The sequence below is a fragment of the Nansenia antarctica genome, assembly GCF_963989245.1.
Source record: "Nansenia antarctica genome assembly, chromosome: 4".
In the NCBI taxonomy this organism is placed as follows: domain Eukaryota; kingdom Metazoa; phylum Chordata; class Actinopteri; order Argentiniformes; family Microstomatidae; genus Nansenia; species Nansenia antarctica.
The window spans coordinates 17,307,980-17,329,785 of NC_137689.1; the positions used below are offsets into that span (position 1 = coordinate 17,307,980).

General features: G+C 45.4%; 1 protein-coding gene across 1 annotated transcript; it reads left to right on the top strand.

Moving 5' to 3' along the window:
- Positions 1-254: 254 nt before the first annotated feature.
- On the top strand, positions 255-1,508 carry LOC308156981 (inhibitor of growth protein 3-like; the record flags this gene model as incomplete). Its single annotated transcript, XM_080530448.1, has 1 exon — positions 255-1,508. The coding sequence occupies one exon, from the start codon at positions 255-257 to the stop codon at positions 1,506-1,508; it is 1,254 nt and encodes a 417-aa protein (XP_080386574.1).
- Positions 1,509-21,806: the final 20,298 nt, after the last annotated feature.

Sequence of the window (21,806 nt, forward strand, 5' to 3'; positions counted from 1 at the left end):
ATTTAAATTGTTTAAAAGGAATAAGTTAAGAGATAAGTTAAGAACATGTTACATTTAAATACAGTGTTTAAATATATAAATATTGCTAAAGAGAGAATTTCATCTGTTTACTTTAAAATTGATATTGTGATATGAGAGTTCATGATATATAGTTTTTTTTTTTTCCTCCTCTTCGTGACACAGCGGCTTGGCGGCGCCATATTGAAAGACACAAATTCTTTCGAATAAACGCCCGAAACGTCCAATTCGCCAAGATGTCGTACTTGGAGGATTATCTCGAGATGATCGAGCAGCTACCGATGGACCTCCGCGACAGGTTTACCGAAATGAGGAAGATGGACTCGCAAGTGCAGAGTGCCATGGACCAGCTGGAGCAGTGGGTGAATGAGTTCTTCGTCAACGCGAAGAAGAACAAGCTGGAGTGGAGGGAAGAGCAGATGGAGGTCATCAAGAAGGACTATTACAAGGCGTTGGAAGATGCTGATGAGAAGGTGCAGCTGGCCAATCAGATTTATGATCTGGTGATCCGCCACCTCAAGAAGCTGGACCAGGAGCTGGCCAAGTCCAAGATGGAGCTGGAGGCCGACAACGCTGGGATCACTGAGATCCTGGAGAGACAGTCTCTGGAGATGGACAGCCCCTCTCAGCCAGTCAACAACCACCACGTCCACTCACACACCACGGTGGAGAAGAGGAAATACACCACGCAGCCGGCCCACCACACCACAGAGCACGTCCCAGAGAAGAAGTTCAAGTCTGAAGCGCTGCTCTCCACGCTCACCTCAGACGCCTCCAAGGAGAACACCCCAGGCTGCCGGACCAACAGCACGTCCTCCTCCTCTAACAGTGCGTACAGTGTGAACTCCTCCCAGCCGCTGGCCTCCTACAACCTCAGCTCCCTGCCGGCCGGGCCCGGGGCGGGGGCGAGGGCCGGGGCCATCACCATGGCTGCTGCTCAGGCCGTCCAGGCCACCGCACAGATGAAGGAGGGCAGGAGGACCTCCAGCCTGAAGGCCAGCTACGAGGCCATCAAGAACAGCGACTTCCAGCTGAGCCGGGAGTTCTCTCTGTCCCGCGAGGCGGCCGGCTACACCTCCTCCGCCCTGGCCTCCACCCTCACCCAGACCCTCGCCCCCGCCGCCGCCGCTTCAGAGTCCCGCGGAGGACGCAAGACCAAAGGCAACACAAAGACTTCGTCCTCCTCCTCCTCCCTGTCGTCCTGCTCCTCCTCCTCCGCCCTGGCCCAGGAGCTATCCCAGCAGGCCTCGGCCCTGCCAGAGTCTGAGGCCAACAGCCAGGTGGACTGGACCTACGACCCCAACGAGCCCCGCTACTGCATCTGCAACCAGGTGTGGTACGGGGGGATGGTGGGATGTGATAATGAAGATTGCCCCATCGAGTGGTTCCACTACGGCTGCGTGGGCCTGACCAAAGCCCCCAAGGGGAAGTGGTACTACTGCCCCCAGTGTACAGCTGCCATGAAGAGGAGAGGCAGCAGGCACAAATAGACCACCAGCACCCCCCCCACCCCCCACCCCCCACTTCCCTTCTCATCCAGGACCACCCCCCATGCCCCCCACCCCCTCCCTCCTATCCCATTCCACCTCCTTCCTCCTCCTCTTCACCCATATCATTACAACAAAGAAAATCATTAGTCCTTTTACTAATAGTTGTTTCATGCCTCCCAGGTTCAGCCAATCCAACCATCCCCACGCATTCTGATCAGTGTGGGATGTTGTCAGGATGTGTTGCAAGTCACGGAGTCGGTTCATAGTGTCAGTCACATTGGGCAAGTGTAAGTTGTCGGTGATGTAAGTGCAGCATGTGGTGTTAAGCATCACACATGTTCCTCCTGCCACTGCAGTCAATAGGTCAAGAGCCATTCGGTTCTGGAGTACCATCAGTCTGATCTGATCGATTTCGCGGTTCTGGGCTTCGTTTATCGTAAGGGATGCATTTACAAATGTCTAATTGATAGTTCAGGGTTTCTAGGCGCAGGGAATGCTTCCCTATCCCTATCCAGGGGAATAATGCATGTACAATCTTTTGACTAGTAGTCCAGAGTTTCTTGTCATCTGGGACATCACTGCCCCAGACTGGGTCGTGTGCCTGGACTTGGGCGTCTCGTTTGGGTCGTCGGGAGGATGTGGTCCCCTCATTCTAAGAGGTAGTGGATCTGGAGAATTCTTCACCGGGTTTGAGACGTACTACTCACTATAAGAATAGACCCCTTTGTAGCCGGGCTTCCACCACTACCCGTCGTTCGAGGGAAACAATGTCACATTCTTACAATGGCTTTGGTGTATCCACGTATCTCGTTCTGCGATCTTGACAGCAGTTGGGGTGCTCAGCAGCACCTCAAATGGCCCAACCCACCGCGGGCTGTGCCAATGTTTTCTTTTTATTTCTTTGATGAGGATCTGGTCACCAGGTTGTAGTCTGGATTCCTGTAGGGAAACAGAGAGGTCTGGCAGATTATTTGTTCTGGCTATTTCCTGTTTCCTAAATAGCTGGGCCATCCACGTGGCCAGTGTGTTTTCCGTTTCTGCCAAATCTACTTCCCTAATGTCGTCTACTATGGGTAGTCTAAACTTTCTCCCATTTACTATTTCAAATGGGGACAAACCCATAGGTGTCGGTGTTATTCTCATGTGTGTTTCCACTAGAGAAACACACTCTTCCCACCTTCGTCCCGTTTCTTCCATTGCGTTCTTAAGTCTTAAGGGCTCTGCACACAGCGTGCGATTTCTGTTGCGCGTCAACATTCCATTTTGAAGTTTGAATGGAAGTCTATGAGAACATCGCATCTCAACACACACGGCCCCGATTTTAATCGCACGGCGAAAATTCGATTCCATTCGTTTTGAATGGGACAAAGCACACGGCGTGCGAGTTTTGTCGCACTGTCAAATTTTGCAAATGTTAGCTTCAAAATGAATGGAATCGAATTTTCGCCGTGCGATTAAAATCGGGGCCGTGTGTGTTGAGATGCGATGTTCTCATAGACTTCCATTCAAACTTCAAAATGGAATGTTGACGCGCAACAGAAATCGCACGCTGTGTGCAGAGACCTTTAGTTTGATTGTGCCGTTCGTTCTCTCTATCAACCCTGCACTTTTAGGGTGATAGGAACAGTGATTCTTTAGTTCAATGTCCAGGTGTTTGGACACGTGTTTGATCAATTCGTTCACGAAATGTGATCCATATGCATGTGTTGAAATGGATGTTCTGCAGAGGGGAACTTGCCCCTCTTTGGTCTTTCATTTCCTTGTGAATTCTGTTTGCAGCAGGTCATACACGATCTACAAAAGTTTTTTGAAAATTGTGTGTAATTATATGTGTGAAAATTAAAATGTGCATTAACCCTGTCAATCATCCCTGCTGTTGATACGTGGCAAACCCATGTATCAAATGAGCCGCTGTTTTGTAGAGGCTTTGTGGTAATACAATTTTCCCATTTATTCTATAAACTTTGTCATTCGTCCAAATTCGTGTGTATGTGTATTTTTTGTGTTCGTATGTAAATGCGAACCACCCCTGTGAATCTTTATCCACTGGGATGGAGAAGAACGCATTGCTAAGGTCTATAACCAGGGGTGCAAACTTGTCACCTTTCTGCTAAATTAGCCGTTTTTATCTCAAAATAGGTCATCCATGTGAATTGTGTAGATCTGCAAAAAAAAATGTTTTGGGTGTGGTGGGGGGGGGGGTGTGTGTCTAAGTCTCATCCATGTCACATGATGCACAAGCTAGCTAATCTCCCTGTCTGCTAAACTCTGCTGCAGTTGAAATAACGTTTAGCTTCAGGGAGCTAGGTACAGTTCCAGACAGCATAGAGAACACAGTCACGGTAAACTGTTTTAGAAGTAATTCTGCAGGTGTTGAGGTCAGGGCTGCTGCTACTTACACACGCATCATTGTTAGACCACCGTTAGTGCTAGCGATATCTATTTAACACCATTAGTGCTAGCGCTATCCCCCCCCCCCCCCCCCCTAAGGTTAGCCACAAAAAAAATGTGTCACCTTTTTGGGCCATCACCTGTTTGCACCCCTGTATAACAGAGAAGTATGCAGTGGCGGACTGGCCACCGGGCAAGCCTGGCAAATGCCAGGAGGGCCGCGAGACTCTGGGCCGCTCAGAATGTATTATATAAAATATATATATATATATTTGTAATTTTGTCTCTGGTGATTTTCATTGAAAATAACTTATTTCAGCAGACCGCGGCCCAAAACATTTTATATCGGCCGGGCCATCCACGCAGTTCTGCATCGCGGATGCCCAGGGCCCTAAACCAATAGGAGCAGAGCTCCCCTATGGGGCGGAGCTCCACGATGTAGAACTGGAGTATGTAAACCAATAGGAGCAGAGCTTTAGGTAGCAATGTAAACCAATAGGAGCAGAGCTTTAATTAATAATTTAATAATTTTGTCATTTAGCAGACGCTTTTATCCAAAGCGACTTACAATTACGAATTACAGGGACATTCCCCCTGGAGTAACTGAGGGCTAAGTGCCTTACCCAAGGGCACACTAGTAGTGGTGTGGCTTCAGGCGGGATTTGAACTCACAACCTTCCGATCCCAAGTCCAACTCACTATCCACTAGACCAGTGGTTCCCAACCTTTTTTGTCTTGTGTACCCCTTGAGCTGTTTTGCCATGCCAGAAGTACCCCCTCACTCATGCGTGTTGATTATTTCCCAAAAATTTCAATTAAACTCTAACTTGCAAATATAACATTTATTACTGACACACAGAGAGCAAAACCTCTTCTCATGTCTCCAAAACTCTAAACACATTTTCTGCTTTACACACATTTTGCTATTCAAAATGGCACTTTTTAAATGCACTGAACACGGTTTTCTGCACACAACAATCTGACATAAAGTCACATGTTTGCCATTTCAAAACATTGCCATTCAAAATTAGACTACATGAGCTAATTGGCCAATACATGTGCCACCTGGCCACCTCAATGGTTAATTGTTACCACTTCAATCAGGAAAAAAAACAGTGTACACCTACATGCCCACACACTCACTGAAAATAGAATATAAATAATAATGAATTTGATTTGATATCTGTTTCTTTTCCCTTTCTCCTGCTCCTCTTTGGCTTCTGTCTGAGGTGCAGTGATGTCATCCTTTTCTCATCCCAGAGTCTTGACTGATGGGGAGAGGAAACAGACAAGATGAGACAGGATAAAACGTATCACACACACACACACACACACACACACACACACACACACACACACATAGAGAGAGAGAGAACACATTCAAGACATTATGATTATCACAAATTCCCTCTCAGGGACGAGAGCTAATTGAACCAGAATATCATCACAAGTGTCAGTTGCACTTGCAATACAGCCACCCACACCCCCAACCATCCACACACACACACACACACACACACACACACACACACACACACACACACACACACACACACACACACACACACACACACACTTAAACTTCTTATCTAACTCTACTGATTATTAATGAAAATCATTTGAACCACTCCCCTTTAATACATAGATATTTACACCATTGTGAAAAATATTCTGACTCACCCAGTAGCAGTTGCAATTCTTTTTTTCATCAGTTGAGCTTTAATGAGACACTTGAGGTTGCTTCTCTTTCATAAGCTTTGACAGTTCTGGAGGCAGTGTGGCAACAGCAGTCACCAGGCTGCTCTCCACACTCAGTCTGTTCCTTGGCTTGGTTTTGATGTGGGTCAAAGCTGAGAAGGTCACTTCACACATATATGTAGATCCAAAAGGCAAAAGTTCATTCAATGCACACTTTCCCAGCACTGGATATTCCTTTTCAACATCACACCAAAACTCTGTCAATGACTCAGCATGTGCCATCTTCAACCCACGATCAGAGGACATGTCCATCAGATTTTCCTGCAGGCTTGCAGGAAGGCTGCTGCTGCTCCTGTCATTCACTCTGAATGGGTTCATCACCCAGTCCAGTTTTTCTGACTTTGTTTCAATGTCATGAAAGTACTGGTTGAAGTCAGTGTCAAGTTTGGACAGATGTGCTTTAACTATTTTCACCACAGGACCTCTGTCAGCATCAGTGGTGGCGAGATGGCCATCAAGCAGTGGGAAACAGCTCACATCTCCATCCTTACATTTCCTCTCCCATAATTTAACCTTCTTTATAAATCCATTCACTTTGTCATACATGTTAAGGATGTGTGAGTACTTACCCTGAAGTGAAAGGTTGAGCTCATTCAGCTTAGTGAAGACATCAGCAAGATATGCCAGCTGCGCAACCCACACTGCATCCTCAAACAGGGCTGCAAGAGGGTGGTCGTTTTCTGTCAGGAAAGCAAACACCTCGATGCGCAATTCATAGAGCCGCAGCAGCGTTTTGCCACGAGACAGCCAGCGAACGTCTGTGTGAAGCAGTAGCTGCTCATGCTCTGACCCGCTGCCATGACAAAGAGTTTGAAACAGTCTGTGGTTCATTGGCCGGGACTGAATGAAGTTAATCACCTTAACTGCGTCGTCCATAACTGCACTTAACTCGGGGCTCATCTTTTTGCTGGCGAGTGCCTCCCGGTGAATAATACAGTATATCCACTTAATTTGGGGGTTCACCTTCATCACACGCCCAAGCAGCCCACGCACCTTACCCGTCATTGCTGCCGCTCCATCGATACAGATGTGACTGCAGCATTTCCACTCCAGATCGTTGTCTTTGAAGAAGCTGTCAATAATCAGAAATATTCCCTCGCCAGTTGTCTTTCCTGGCAGCGTCTTGCAAAACAAGATATGCTAATTTATGTCCGACTCTTCTTTATAACGCACAACAGCCAGCAGCTGAGCCTCCCCACTAACGTCGGTCATTTCATCTAATTGCAAAGCGAACTGACCTGCTTGCTTCATTTTATCCACCACTTGTCCGACAATATTTATGGACATATCATCAATCCGACGGGAGACGGACGGTACCAACTTGAGCGCGTCAGCTGCTTTGTTGTCCAGCATAGTTTTAGCCAAAATCATAGCGGCAGGCAAAATCAGATCTTCGGCGATTGAATGTTAGTTTTTTTTACTTAGCCACTAGTAATGAAACAGCATAGGACGCCTCCAGTGCTTTGCTTGACACACTTGCCGCTTTCTTCAGTGTAGCCTGACTTGACTTGAACTCTGACAGTTTTCGCTTGAAAAAGTCGTCAGTTTTACCAACAGTTGCTAGGTGTTTGGTGCCGCTGTAAATGGGATGGCTTCATTGAATTATTAGCCAGGACTTCGCCGCAGAAAAAGCACTGTGGCTGTGGTGGATCAACCGATGTACATGTAAATCCCCACAAAACATGTTTCCAAATAATAGCGGGGTCCTTTTTTTTTCTTCTTTTTTCTGATCTAACCGTCTGATCTGCCTCTGATCTAACCGTCTGATCTGCCTCTGATCTGACCGTCTGATCTGCCTCTGATCTGACCGTTACTGTAGCTGGTCGTTTTAACCATCTGTCCATCTTTGCGGTATACTGACAGGCCTAGCTGACTATCGCGCGAAAATGATCGTGAACGTGATTTAAATGTGACGTGACTACCACTTGTGTTACAGTCATCACCTGTCGGGGAGGAACTTAAGTTGCATCGTACCATTTTAACAACAGCTTTATGAAACGACTATATTTAATTATTTTTTTGGTAAGGGAAATAAATTATAATTCCAAATCTTTCCACGTACCCCCTGCAATCCCCTCACGTACCCCTAGGGGTCCGCGTACCCCCGGTTGGGAACCACTGCACTAGACCACCACTACCCCTAGGTAGCGGGGTAAACCAATAGGAGCAGAGCTCCCCTATGGGGCGGAGCTCCACGATGTAGAACTGGAGTATATCTCCATAACTATCGTAGTCAGTTCTATATCGCCAGTGGACACGCACCTCATGTCATCATTCCGTTTATAACAGCAGTTAACGTTACACTGCTTTCATTTTCAGAATGGGGGAATTTGATGAGAGCGATGCAGTTAATGTGCAACAACTGGATGCAGGGAGCAAGTGTAGTTGGAAGTAGGAATGCACCGAAATTCGCATGTATTGGGCCGAAAATAGCACAAAAAAGTACATTCGGTGTGAAAAGGCTATTGAAAGAGATATTGACTGATGACTGCCTACTGATAATACATATAATTACAGCAAACATGTCGGTAGTTTGGCATCTGTCCTCTGACTTTTTATGTTAACAATCCGTGTTGCGTGTTGCGTTTGGAAATAGGGCTGTTGTGTCGCAAATGCCAGGGCTCTTTTTTGATCCCAGTCCGCCCCTGGAAGTATGTGTGTGTGTGAGTGTGTCTCTGTGTCTCTGAGTTGGAGTGTGCCTGTTCTGCTCTCAGTGCGTCTTTCTCTCCCTAACTCCCTCTCTCTCTCTGAGTCTCTCTCTCTCTCTCTCTCTCTCTGAGTCTCTCTCTCTCTCTCCCTCTCTCTCTGCTCTCTCCTGTTCTGCTCTCAGTCTCTCTCTGTCTGTCTGTCTCTCTGTCTGTCTGTCTCTCTCTCTGTCTGTCTCTCTCTCTGTCTGTCTCTCTCTCTCTCTGTCTCTGTCTGTCTGTCTCTCTCTGTCTCTGTCTGTCTCTCTCTCTGTGTCTCTGTGTCTCTCTCTCTCTGTGTCTCCCTCTGTGTCTCTCTCTGTCTCTGTCGCTCTGTCTCTGTCTCCCTCTCTCTCTCTCTCTCTCCCTCTCTCTTTCTGCCTTCTCTCTCTCTCTCCTTACCCTCTCTCTCTTTCTCTCTCTGTCTGTCTGTCTCTCTGTCTGTCTGTCTGTTTCTCCCTCTCTGTCTGTCTGTCTCTCTCTGTCTGTCTGTCTGTCTGTCTTGTCTTGTCTTGTCTTGTCTGTCTTTGGCTCTTCTATAATACCATTACAAGTTAATTTACTCTACTTCTATTCTATACTACATTCTCTTACCCTCTTCTGGCTCTCTGGTTCCTTCTACTCTCTGCTCTTGAGTCCCCTCCACCTCCCTTTCAAATCTCTCACTCCATAAACATTCTCTCTACTCCTCCTCTCTCTCTCTCTCTCTCTCTCTCTCTCTCTCTCTCTCTCTCATAAATCCTCTCTCTGTCTTTTCTCTCTGCATCCTCTTTCTCTGTCTCTAACCCCCACCCTTCTTCTTTCCTGCTCTGCTTGGTCTAACCATATTTTAGCGCATTTAACTTCTTTTTCTAGTTTCTGTTCATCTTTTCTACCTTTCTTGTTTTTTAATATCAGTTCTAGGCGTTCTACTAAGAGTTCGCATGCTCCTGGGTCTAATTGTCCTTTAAAACCAAACGTTTTATCCCATTTTCCCAAATACTTCGTACTTTTGGGGAAACAGTACTTCATAAACTTAACATCAAATTCCCTTTATTTTGATTTCCTTTATTGTTCTTATTTCTCAATCTCTCCTCACCCTCCTCCTTAAACAACTTTAACATTCCTCTCTCTCTCGCCCTCTTCCTCTCTCTCTCTCCCTCTCTGTCTGTCTCTCTCACACTCTCTCACACACTCTCTCTTATCTCTTACACACATACACACTCGCTCTCTCTCACACACACACACTCCCTCTCTCTGTCTCAAACACACACAGTATCCCTAATCTTGACCCTAATTCTAACACATAACCTTCCTAATCCTACACTATTCTAATCTTTTCCCTTAATATCAAAACTGCCACAATTACCCATTATTTATGTCAATGCTTCTGTTTTTACTAGACAACGTGTCGTTCAAAACCTAGTTTCCTAATTCACCGCAGTGTGCGTCGCGGATGACAGAGTTTTATGTTCTGTTTCTCCGTTCGTCACCAGTGACAGTCAATTCTCACAAGTATTCACTTTCAGTCATAGTTTCAGTTCCATTCTTAGTCTACTGTTTACATAACACAAAAGATATACATCTATTTTTCAAAATGGATTATTTTGTATGTCAAACAATTCCTATTTTGTACAATTTAGGATAAATAGACTATTCATTTCAATTGCAATATTTCTTTTTCTCTTAGGGTGAGAATAACCCGCTTATTTACCGGTGTCTTTGCTGTCTGTGTCTGGTCTTGAATCCCGTCAGCCGTCTTTGGAGGAGATAAGGAGGTTCGACATCTAACGCACCGGCCTGGAGCGAATTCACGTCCCAGGACTTTCTCCGGGTCGCTCGATCCCGGACTGTCGACAGACTTCGGTGTGTCGTTCCTTCTGATCTCCTCCTCGACGACCTTGGGATCCGGCTTACGAAGGACCAATTGTTGGGTTGGGTTAAATACTATATTCTGATTCAACCTGGTTGTAAGACAGGTAATGCTAACCCAGCGCTAGTTCAAACAGACCGTAGTAGACTTCAAACACAAAGAGACACGGATTTAACATGAGCTCATTTTCTTGCGCAAGGAGAGTGCGCAAGGAGAGTGCGCAAGAATTCAAACTGAATCTTTCACTCTCTTTGCCAGCATTTTATGGCCATAAACCCACCCACAATCATGGCCATACCCTTGATCTTGTGATTACAAAGGGTCTTGAGGTCTCAATATCAGGTATCAGCGACCTGGCCCTCTCTGACCATTTCTGTATTTTCTTTACCATTGTAACACATAAAGCTGAAAGCAATGCTGAACGTGTTGTTAAAAAACGTTATCTTACCCCTGCAGTGGCTGAACATTTCAAAGCTTTAATGAACAGTAATCACACAACTCCCACGTTATGTGAAAACGACTTAGTAATTACCTTTAACAATAAAGTAAAAATGGCCCTAGACTCCCTGGCACCTACCAAACTAAAAAAGGTTGGAGCCAAGAGGAGAGCACCATGGCGAAACAGTGAAATAAATCTCTTAAAGAGAACATGTAGAAAAGCTGAGCGCAGATGGAGAAAGAGCAAACTACAGATTGATCAGAATATTTTTAAAGAACATCTATCTGCCTTTAACTTGGCAATGCGAAATGCTAGGAAAAATCACTTCTCAAAGATAATATCTACAAACAAGAATAACCCCAGGGTCTTGTTCTCGACAATTGATTGCCTTGTAAACCCTGCTCCTAGGACTCTAGACGGCGCAGCCTCTGTCACCAAATGCGAGGAATTTGCAGCCCACTTCAGGGATAAGATAACAAATATTAGAATGTGTATTACTCAGGAAAGACTAGGTTTGTGTAGCACCACAGATCCGCCACCACAGAACATGACTATGAGCATGTTCACCATGATTAGTACGGAAACACTAGGTAAAATTGTGTCACAGCTTAAACCGTCTACGTGTCCTCTTGACCCTATTCCTACCACCTTTTTTAAGGACATTTTTGAATCTGTGTCTGATGACATACTAGGCATTGTAAATCACTCCCTACTTAAAGGGATATTTCCAGCGGCGCTAAAAACTGCCCTGGTTAGACCCACCCTGAAGAAAAGTAACCTAGATCCTTCTGATCCAAAAAACTGTAGACCAATATCCAATCTTACTTTTCTAAGCAAAATTTTAGAAAAGGCAGCGTATAGACAGCTTCATGAATTCTTAGTCCTAAATAATAGGTATGACCCACTTCAGTCAGGTTTCCGATCATACCACAGCACAGAAACCGCTTTGCTTAAAGTAACTAATGACCTTAGGATAAATGCAGACTCGAAAAAACTCTCGATTCTTGTACTCTTAGACTTAAGTGCAGCCTTTGATACGGTAGACCACTCCATACTTATTGAGAGACTTGAAAACTGGGTTGGCCTCTCAGGTCCGGTCTTAAACTGGTTCAGGACTTACCTGGCTGACCGTGATTACTTTGTAGCCCTTGGTGACCATAAGTCAAAAAATTATAGCACAACCTGTGGAGTTCCCCAGGGGTCCATTTTAGGACCGTTGCTTTTTAGCCTATACATGCTACCCCTCAGTTCTGTTATCAAGAAGCATAGCGTTAACTACCACAGCTATGCTGACGACACTCAGCTTTATATCTCAGTAACTCCCAACGACTACAAGATGATCGACCACCTGATAGACTGTATTGCCGATATTAATATTTGGATGACACAAAACTTTCTCCAACTCAATCAAGAAAAAACAGAGGTATTGATCATTGGCGAGAAAACTGGGAGAGAGAAATTATCTGCACACTTGAAAACACTAGCTCTTAACACTAAGTGTCAGGCCAGGAATCTTGGTGTCATAATTGACCCAGATCTAAATTTTGAAACTCATATAAATAACACTATTAAAACATCCTTCTACCATCTAAGAAACATCACTAAGGTACAATCATTTCTCTCCCAGGCAGACACTGAAAAATTAATGCATGCGTTTGTTACTAGTAGGCTAGATTACTGTAATGCTCTCCTGACAGGTCTCCCCAAAAAAATGATAAATAGACTACAAATGGTTCAAAATGCTGCTGCTCGTGTCCTTACTAGGACCAAACGGAGAGCGCACATCACACCTGTCTTGAGATCACTACACTGGCTCCCTGTCAGTCATAGAATAGACTTTAAGATCCTTTTACTAGTTTATAAATCACTTCACTGTGATGCACCCAATTACATGGTGGACATGCTCATAAGATACACACCAGCTAGACCCTTACGGTCTAGTGGCACGGAACTTTTAATAGTGCCAGAGGCTAGGACAAAGAGATTTGGAGGATCAGCTTTTAGCATATATGCTCCTAGATTGTGGAACACCCTACCTGAGGGCCTGAGGTTGTCTAAAACTCAGGACATTTTTAAGCGTGACCTCAAAACCTACTTATTCAATGTCGCCTTTTGATACTAAGGGAGACATTGGACATTATAGAACTAGGATCACTAGGCCATTACACCATACTCGTGTTTTTGAGATTTGTATTGACAGGAAAATGGACCCGGGTGCTGATGAGGCACTGTCAGCTCCAAATAGCACCTAGAGCAGTACTGGAACCGGTACAAGAGTGTACCAGGACCACCATCAGGTTGTATTGCTGTCATCTTTACTGTCTCTATTGTGTTGTTGCATCATAACTGTGCTTAAGTTTCTCTTTTGGCAGGACCTGTGACCATACTGGATGCAGAACGATGCAAATACAACACAAAATTTATGGACAGTGTGTACGCCGATAATATGCAAGGAATTTTTCCTGGATACATGGTGTACAGGTTTTTGCCCTTGCTTGCTTGCTTTGTGCCGGTGGTCCTGGCCTCCCCTGGGGGACCGCTGGATACTGGTAAGCAAACTGGCTAGTAGTCGCTCTATTGGTAGAGGGCTGCAAGGGAATTTTTCCTGGCTACATAGTATACAGGTTTTTTACTTTTGCCTGCTCGCGGCTCTGTCAGTATTGATTGATTGATTGACTGATTGACTGAACATTTTCATTGTGTGAAGCGCATTGAGTTGCATCTTGTAAGAAATGCGCTATACAAATAAAATTTGATTTGATTTGATTTATTGAAACACACATGGACAGGGGGAGGCAGCCTCATGAGGAAGCACAGCTTTAGCAAAATCAGATTTATGGCTGGGGCCCCTCGGAGGCCTAGCTGAGACAGGAGATAAGAAGTGGAGAGGGGGAGAGCAAGAGTTTGTGCAGAAGTACAGAGTACAGGGTGTACAAGTACAGAGTGTCTTTTTAAAACATTTATAACATTATGAAAACATCGTCCAACTCTAACAGTTACAGAGAAGTTCAGCGATTACCTCTATGGCAACCAGTTTACAGTAATCACTGATAGCAATCCTCTTACATACATACTCACTTCAGCCAAACTCGATGCAACCAGCTATAGATGGCTAGCAACCCTGTCTACCTTCTCCTTTAAGCTCCAGTACCGCCCTGGGAAGCAGAACGGGGATGCTGACGCGCTCTCTCGTCGCCCCCATGGGGATCTACATGACGACCCATTGTCTCAGAAAGAGTGGGACAGGATACGCAAGTTCGCACAACACCATCTGTCAGATCCAGTTAACATTGATGCTGTCGACCAGGAGGTGTTTCATGCTATCTGTGAGAGACAACTCGTCTACTGCACCAGTGATGGAACAGTCAGTGAGGGGAGTATCTCTCTTGTCCAAAGTCTTGCTATCTCTGCCGATGCTGTACCTGACAGCTTCAAAAAGGAAGATGAGCTCGCAGGACTGTCCATCATCCCACACCTGTCAGAGGTGGAGCTCAGAGATAAGCAGAGAGCCGACCAGTGCATCAAACACGTCATCTCTCAAATTGAGAGTGGAGAGAAACCACCGCCCACTCTGAGAGCAGAGCTTCCAGACCTACCCCTGTTGTTGAGAGAACTGAACAAGCTGGAACTGCGAAACGGCATTCTCTTTAGAACACGCCAAGAAGGGGGAAACACACAGTACCAGCTAGTCTTACCTGAAGAACTTCGCAACACAGTCTTAACGAGTCTGCATGACAACATGGGGCATATGGGAGTGGAACGCACCCTAGATCTAGTCAGAGCCAGATTCTATTGGCCGAGAATGGCCTCAGACATCGAGAAGAAAATCAAGAGATGTAACTAGAGATGCTCCGATCTGATCGGCGCCGATCGGTATCGGCCGATATGGCCTTGATCGGTTTTGATCGGAGTTCTCAAAACGGCCGATCAAACACGACCGATCAGTTTACAAAATGGCGTCGCCAGTCTGGAAATATTACACAGTGTCGGAAAGAGACAACAAATATGCCGTTTGTAATGTCTGCTCAAAAGAAATACCTCGGGGAGGAACGCACGCAAGGTCTTTCAATACCACGAATATAATACGGCATTTGAAGGCTTGTCACACCAAGGAATATAACGAGTTTGATAAATTGGCGAGCACTAAGGCCAGAGAGAAAGAGTCGTCGAAAGAACGTTCGACGCCACTCACTCAGCTAACTGTTACCGAGACATTGCAACGACAGCAACCATACGGCAACGACCACAAGAAACGAAAGGAAATAAATGCGAAAGTAATGGAATTCATATGCCTTGATCAGCAGCCCCTGTCTGTTGTGGAAGACGCAGGGTTCAAACGCCTTGTTTCCTGCCTGGATCCACGCTATACGCTGCCGGGGCGAAAATATTTCACTGATGTTTGCCTGCCGGAATTATATCAAACTGTCTACACGTACATCGGGAGCCTAGTGAAGGACAACATCGCGTCAATCAGCTTCACGACTGACATTTGGAGTTCGAGTGTCAGTCCTGTGTCTATGCTGAGCCTGACTGCGCAGTTTATCAATGCAAACTTTGAGCTGACTAAAGTGGTGCTTCACTCTCAAGAATTCCCTGGGTCACACACCGCAGAGGCCCTTGCTGCAGCTTTCACAGACATGCTCAACGCCTGGGAAATCCCAAAGGGAAAGGTGCACGTTATCCTACGGGATAATGCCAGGAACATGGAGAAGGCTATGAGGGACGCGCGTTTACCAAACCTACCGTGCATGGCTCACACACTCCAGCTCGCTGTGCATGAGGGGGTTTTGGCACAGCGTGCCATCATTGAAGTCATCGCAAGTGGAAGACGGATCGTCGGTCATTTCAAATATTCCCAGCTAGCTTACTCCCGACTGTTCAGTATTCAAAAACAAATGAACCCGAACCAGCCACCCAAAAGGCTACAACGTACTAACCCGCTGGAACAGTACGGTTAATAATAATAATAATAATTTATTAAATTTATATAGCGCTTTTCCGAGGCTCAAAGACGCTGACAATATAGGATACACATGGGGAAACACAAAAACAACAAGTAACAACAACAAGTAACATGGAACACAGAGTCAGCGAAGGTGGGGGAACACAGAGTCAGCGAGGTGGGGGGGGGGCAGGTGAGATGGCCGGGAGTCCAGGGCAGAACTACAGGCAGTGAACCAGAGCGACAGCGCGGTGCCGCCGTTGCCGTTGTCATCAGTATTGCCAGCCTGGGACCGAACCCGCGCGGCCGGCCAGCCTAGCCGTGCCATGCCAGCGACCAAATCGCGCAGCAGTGAGTAATGGCTGGGAAGGACCGACACTCACCTGCGGAGATGGCAACCCCCGAACCGGGGAGGGAGCGGTGGCTACCTCCCGGGACGAGGGTAGTGGCACAGCACGGCCAGGCCAGCGATGTCTGAGAGCGGCGCGTAGCGGGTCGGTCGGCAACACAGAGCCGGGGGACAGGAACGATGAGGCGGTGAGTACTGCAGTCCGGTAGTGAAGGCGGTGAGTACTGCAGTCCGGTAGTGAAGGCGTTGAGTACTGCAGTCCGGTAGTGAAGGCGGTGAGTACTGCGGTCCGGTAGTGAAGGCGGTGAGAGGCGGGAGATGGCGGGGGGGAAGGCAGCGGAGGTCGGCGGGACAGGATACAAAAAGGATAGGACAGGATACAAGAAGACAGGACAGGATACAAAAAGACAGGATACAAAAGACAGGACCGGGAAACAGAAGCGGCAGTCACAACGCGGACGCCAGCGTGCTCTGAACCCGGAAAAAGGTTGCCATGCTAAAAAGTTTACTGGAACAGAAACGTGCCCTATGTGCTTATGCAGCTGATTTTGAATTGCCTTCCACGTTGGCCGTCCATGAGTGGAAATTGGTGGAAAATCTGATTTCAGTGCTAGACCCCTTTGACGAGCTCACAAAAACGATAAGTTCATCAACTGCATCAGCTGCAGATGTTATACCATCCATCAGAGCTTTAACTCGTCTTCTTGAGAAAACAACAGAGAGTGACCACGGTGTGAAGACAGCCAAAGCCACGCTCCTGGAAGCTGTCAAGAGGAGATTCAGTGACATTGAATCTGAGCGCCTGTACACCATCGCTACACTCCTTGATCCAAGGTGAGAACTCCACAGGGAGAGATTCTTATGCGTATTAGCTTTGGCCTAAACATTATTGATAAAAGGGGCTATGCTTAAGTTAAAGGTAAAATATAAATACTGTGTTGTGTTATCCTGTAGTGTACGATGGTTTGCATTTAAAAAGCAGTTAATCTTAACTATAAATAAATAAATAGAATGCTATGGGGCCAAGCCCATGCCTAATTAATTCATAAATAGAATAAAAATGCTATGGGGCCCCGCCCAGGCCTAATTAATAATAAAATAGTTAAGCATAACCTACAAAATGCATTAAATACATTAATTAATGTTGCCTTTTATTTCTCTCATAATAAAAAATAGGTATAAAGACACACTCAAGCCACAGATGCGCAGGCTGCTTTCTGATGTCCTGGCTGCTGCAGCAGAGCAAGAGACGGACAGTTTGGCAGTGAGTGAGCCCCCACAGAAGGTACCACGAGCTGGCTCCTTGCATGCTATGCATGCTGAACTGTTGGCTGAAGAAGATGGGCAACAGCATGTGTGCGGCAGTGGTGACATCAACCCAAGAGCATCACTGGTTAATCTCTACCTATCAGAGGCAGTTATCCCAGACGGTAATGGACAGCCTCTTGCTTTTTGGAAGGCCAACGAAGGCCGCTTTCCTGCTCTTGCACAAGCAGCACGAGTCTTCCTCTGTGCACCTTGCACAAGTGTAGATAGCGAGCGACTTTTCAGCATAGCAGGACATATTTTAGATGATAAGAGGAACAGGCTGAGTGCCAAAAATGCTGAGATGCTTGTATTTCTCAAGGCTAATCTGCCAGTGATGCTGCTTAATCAGAAGTAAGGTTTGAGTCTGAAATCTCCTTAGGTGCAATGTTTTTTTGTTTTGTTTTATTGATTATTGCTGACTTGCTGTCTTATCTCCTCCTAATGACTTGAAACTGACTGACTTGAAACAGTATTTATTTTATATTTGGCTATAGCCTATGTTGCAGTTTAGTTTGGGTATGTTTATTGTTCCTCAGGAAATGTGTATTGTTTATTGTTCCTCAGGAAAGCTACAGTATAAGCTCCAAGTTCTCTAAGAGCCCCTAGTTCCTCTCATTCGAGTGGAATGTTGCACATTTGATGTGACAGTGTACATTTTATTTATTATGATTTTTATTTTCACATTTTATTTATTATGATTTTTATTTTCACATTTTATTTGTTTTTCCTGAAGTAAGCTACAGGTGGTTGTGAATTCAATAAAACAGATGGTTGTCAATTCATGATACTTTCTCATCTCCTAATTTCATTTGAATACTTAATATACAATGTCAATGGTGTTAAGAATAATTAAAAACATAAATAATGCTACACAATAAATAGAATGCTTCAATTGCCATTTTCGACGCTGTGATCGGTGATATCGGATCGGCAGATCACTGATTCCAGTGATCGGTGATCGGCACCAAAAACCCTGATCGGAGCATCTCTAGATGTAACAGGTGTGCTCAGGAAGACAGCACCTGAGAGAGCTGCACCTTTAGTGAATATAATGACGACCCGTCCGCTCGAACTAGTCTGTATGGACTTCCTGTCCATCGAGCTGGATAGGAGCAACACAAGTGACGTCCTAGTGATCACAGATCACTTCACGAAATACGCAGTGGCTATCCCGACATCAAACCAAAAGGCTCGAACTGTCGCAAAGTGCTTGTGGGACAATTTCATCGTCCATTACGGTATACCAGAGAAACTGCACAGTGACCAAGGTCCTGATTTCGAGTCACGTCTAATCAAAGAGCTCTGTGAAGTTGTGGGCATCCGGAAAATTCGAACCACACCGTACCAACCCAGGGGTAACCCTGTGGAACGTTTTAACCGGACCCTCTTAGGCATGCTTGGCACTCTGGAAAACCAAGACAAGTCACACTGGAAGGACTTTGTGAAGCCTTTGGTCCACGCGTACAACTGTACCAAAAATGAAGTGACTGGGTTCACACCGTACGAGCTGATGTTCGGACGTCAGCCACGGTTGCCAGTGGACATCGCATTCGGCTTACCAGTGAAAGAAGAACAACGCAGATCACACTCCCAATATGTACAGAACCTCAAATCCCACCTTGAGGAGAGCTATGAAATAGCGACACGGAGTGCTGCCAAGGTAGCTGAAAAGAACAAAACACGGTTTGACAAGCGTGTGACCCCTTCCGCTCTGGACATCGGAGACCGAGTGCTTGTGAGAAATGTACGCATTCGTGGAAAACACAAACTCGCGGATAAATGGGATTCCACGGTCCATGTGGTTGTGAAAAAGGCTGGAGACCTCCCCGTCTATACAGTTAGACCAGAGAACGGAGAGGGCCCCTGTCGCACCTTACATCGAGACCTCCTGCTCCCGTGTGGGTTTCTCTCTGTAGCAGCGGAAGAGCTTGCACAGCCGAAGTCAGCCACAAGGCGTAAGACACGACAAAACACTCGCAAAGCCACTGAAGAAGTTGATCAATCCTCAGATGAAGACGACATCCTCCCTGTCATCTGGTTGCGAGAGACAGTACCTGAAGTAACCAGGTGCACTGTCAAGCAAGATGTTCCAATTAACTCTAGTCCAAACCATTCTGAAGAGAATCTGCCTACAAACCTCAATGAGTTGGCTGATGATGTTCCAGTTAGTGCAGAACCAAATAGCCTACCTGATGTTACCCCAGCCAGCCAAGTGACACTGAACCAACATGATGACGACCACACAGCAGTTGATGGGGAAACAGCATATGAAGATCACCCACCTGCTGGTGTAAACTTACCTGAACATGTATCAGATGAACCTACAGAAGAGACAACATGTCCAGATGCTGAAAATCCTGCAGAAAAGGGGGAGTTACCCAATGACGAAGACTCGGAAATGAGTAGCTCTTGAATTGAGGTACAAGCGGATACTGATGACCAGGTCAGGAGATCCGAGAGGAACCGTCAGCCACCAACACGGCTTGGATATGCTGAACTTGGATATCCTTTCGTCGCAGCACTGAAATCACTCTTTCAAGGGCTGACCACAGCTTGGGATGAAGTGAAAGACGAGAGTGAGAGGCGTGCACGTCCCCCTGACCTGTCCCCTAGAGTAATAGCCATTTGAACATGCACAGAGACGTGCATGAATTCAGGAGGGGAGAATGTAGCCCACATGAAACATAATGGCTACTACTATAAACCTGAATCTGTCTGGAATTGCAATTTCGTATCCCACCACTAGATGGCACATGCTCATTATACTGCAGTGTTGATGAATCGCAACGTGCCCTTTCCGCTTTCCGTCCAATTTCGCTCAGACGTAAAGAAGGACATTCGAGAAGAGAACTGAACGATCTCCCGGTATGAAAACACGACACAAAGGACACAAATTCATGATTAATCCACTCATATCAACTATTAACAAGTCGTTTGGTTTGTCAGGAGCTGAATCCTGTGTGAGAGTGAACGTGAAGAGCCCTGTCTGTTTTGCGGTCGCTCATTGAGAGCTCCGGTAAGCAATGAAAATGCATAGCCACCATGTTAGCTAACGTTAACGTGTAGCTGGCTACACGATGCCTTGTTGAGATATTCTTTCTACAAAAACCAATCGGAGTTATGGCATTTATGGTTGACACTACTTTGGTACAGATAGTATCATTGTAATTTGCTATGAATGCTATTAGCACTGCAGCTAACTCTCAGGCTAGCTAGCACCTTCGTGCTGAAATGTAGCAAGTGATAACGTGGTGCACTATTAAAGGTGCAATGCACTGATTTTGGTTGACTTATTTAAGTCATTTGATGATGTTATTTTAGTTAAATAAGATATAAGTGATGAGTTCATTTAAATTGTTTAAAAGGAATAAGTTAAGAGATAAGTTAAGAACATGTTACATTTAAATACAGTGTTTAAATATATAAATATTGCTAAAGAGAGAATTTCATCTGTTTACTTTAAAATTGATATTGTGATATGAGAGTTCATGATATATTATTATTATTTTATCTGCACTAAAGTACCTTGTGGTGTATATTTAATCATTTCACAATGATTGAAGTACAGTATAGCATTTGGTTATACATGAGAAGATGTTTTGATGATGGAAGTGAGTTAATGAGGTCTAGAGAAGATATTAACTGTGCACTCTGTACTGTATGCACAGATTGGTTTTTGACCAGGATTAGAAAAGTATCTGAACCCCTGCGGGTTCAGTGGCGAGCCTACCCACGAGACGAAGACTGACTGTGGACGGAACGGAAACACAGTGTGGCCAGCTGTGCGATTCGTCTACAGAGAACATCCGGACCATTGACCCATTCTGCCCATCTCAGGAACCCAGATAAGCTTAACACTTGAATCTACCCGGGTAGTGTTAGGGCTGAACACTGGACAGTGAACACTTATGCTTCAAAGCGTGAACTTTGAATCTTTTGATCCACTAAACCTCACGAACAAGGTGCACCTCTTTTATTTTATTTTATTTTCTCTTAGGGCCCAAGGTAAAGTGCGCCTGTGCACTATAGTGAGCCGGCATTAGGTAGGAAGGGATTGTACACATCTTTATTATTTTTATAATCCACTTTAATATTGTTGCATTACGTGGTTTCTGTCACTTCCTTGTGTGGTCTCTTTCTCTGCTGACATTGGCTCAGTAGACGAACCTAAGAATTCCCTGATACTAGCCCGTATTTAATGATATTTAGCATAACTATTCAGTAACTTTATTCACCTCTAGGAGGCGTTACATATGGCGAGCCAGCCAGGAGTCAAATCAAGCAGTTGGACAAACATGTGAGATCGCAAATACATCGCAAATAAATTGCAAATAAATCTGTAATTGTTATTTCAACCATATTGCAAATAGATTAATTTAACTTCCATTTGGTTTACATTGTACTCAGCACATGTATCTGTGTTTGCAAAGTTGGCAACCATTATTTTATTTATCAGTGACTATGTTATGCACTTAACAGGGATGTTGATAAGCACCAGTCAGTTTGACTTCTTCTGTGGGGCCCTAAAGCTTCACAGTGTTAATTCATTTCTGTTTTCTGGAATCTCGTAATGTC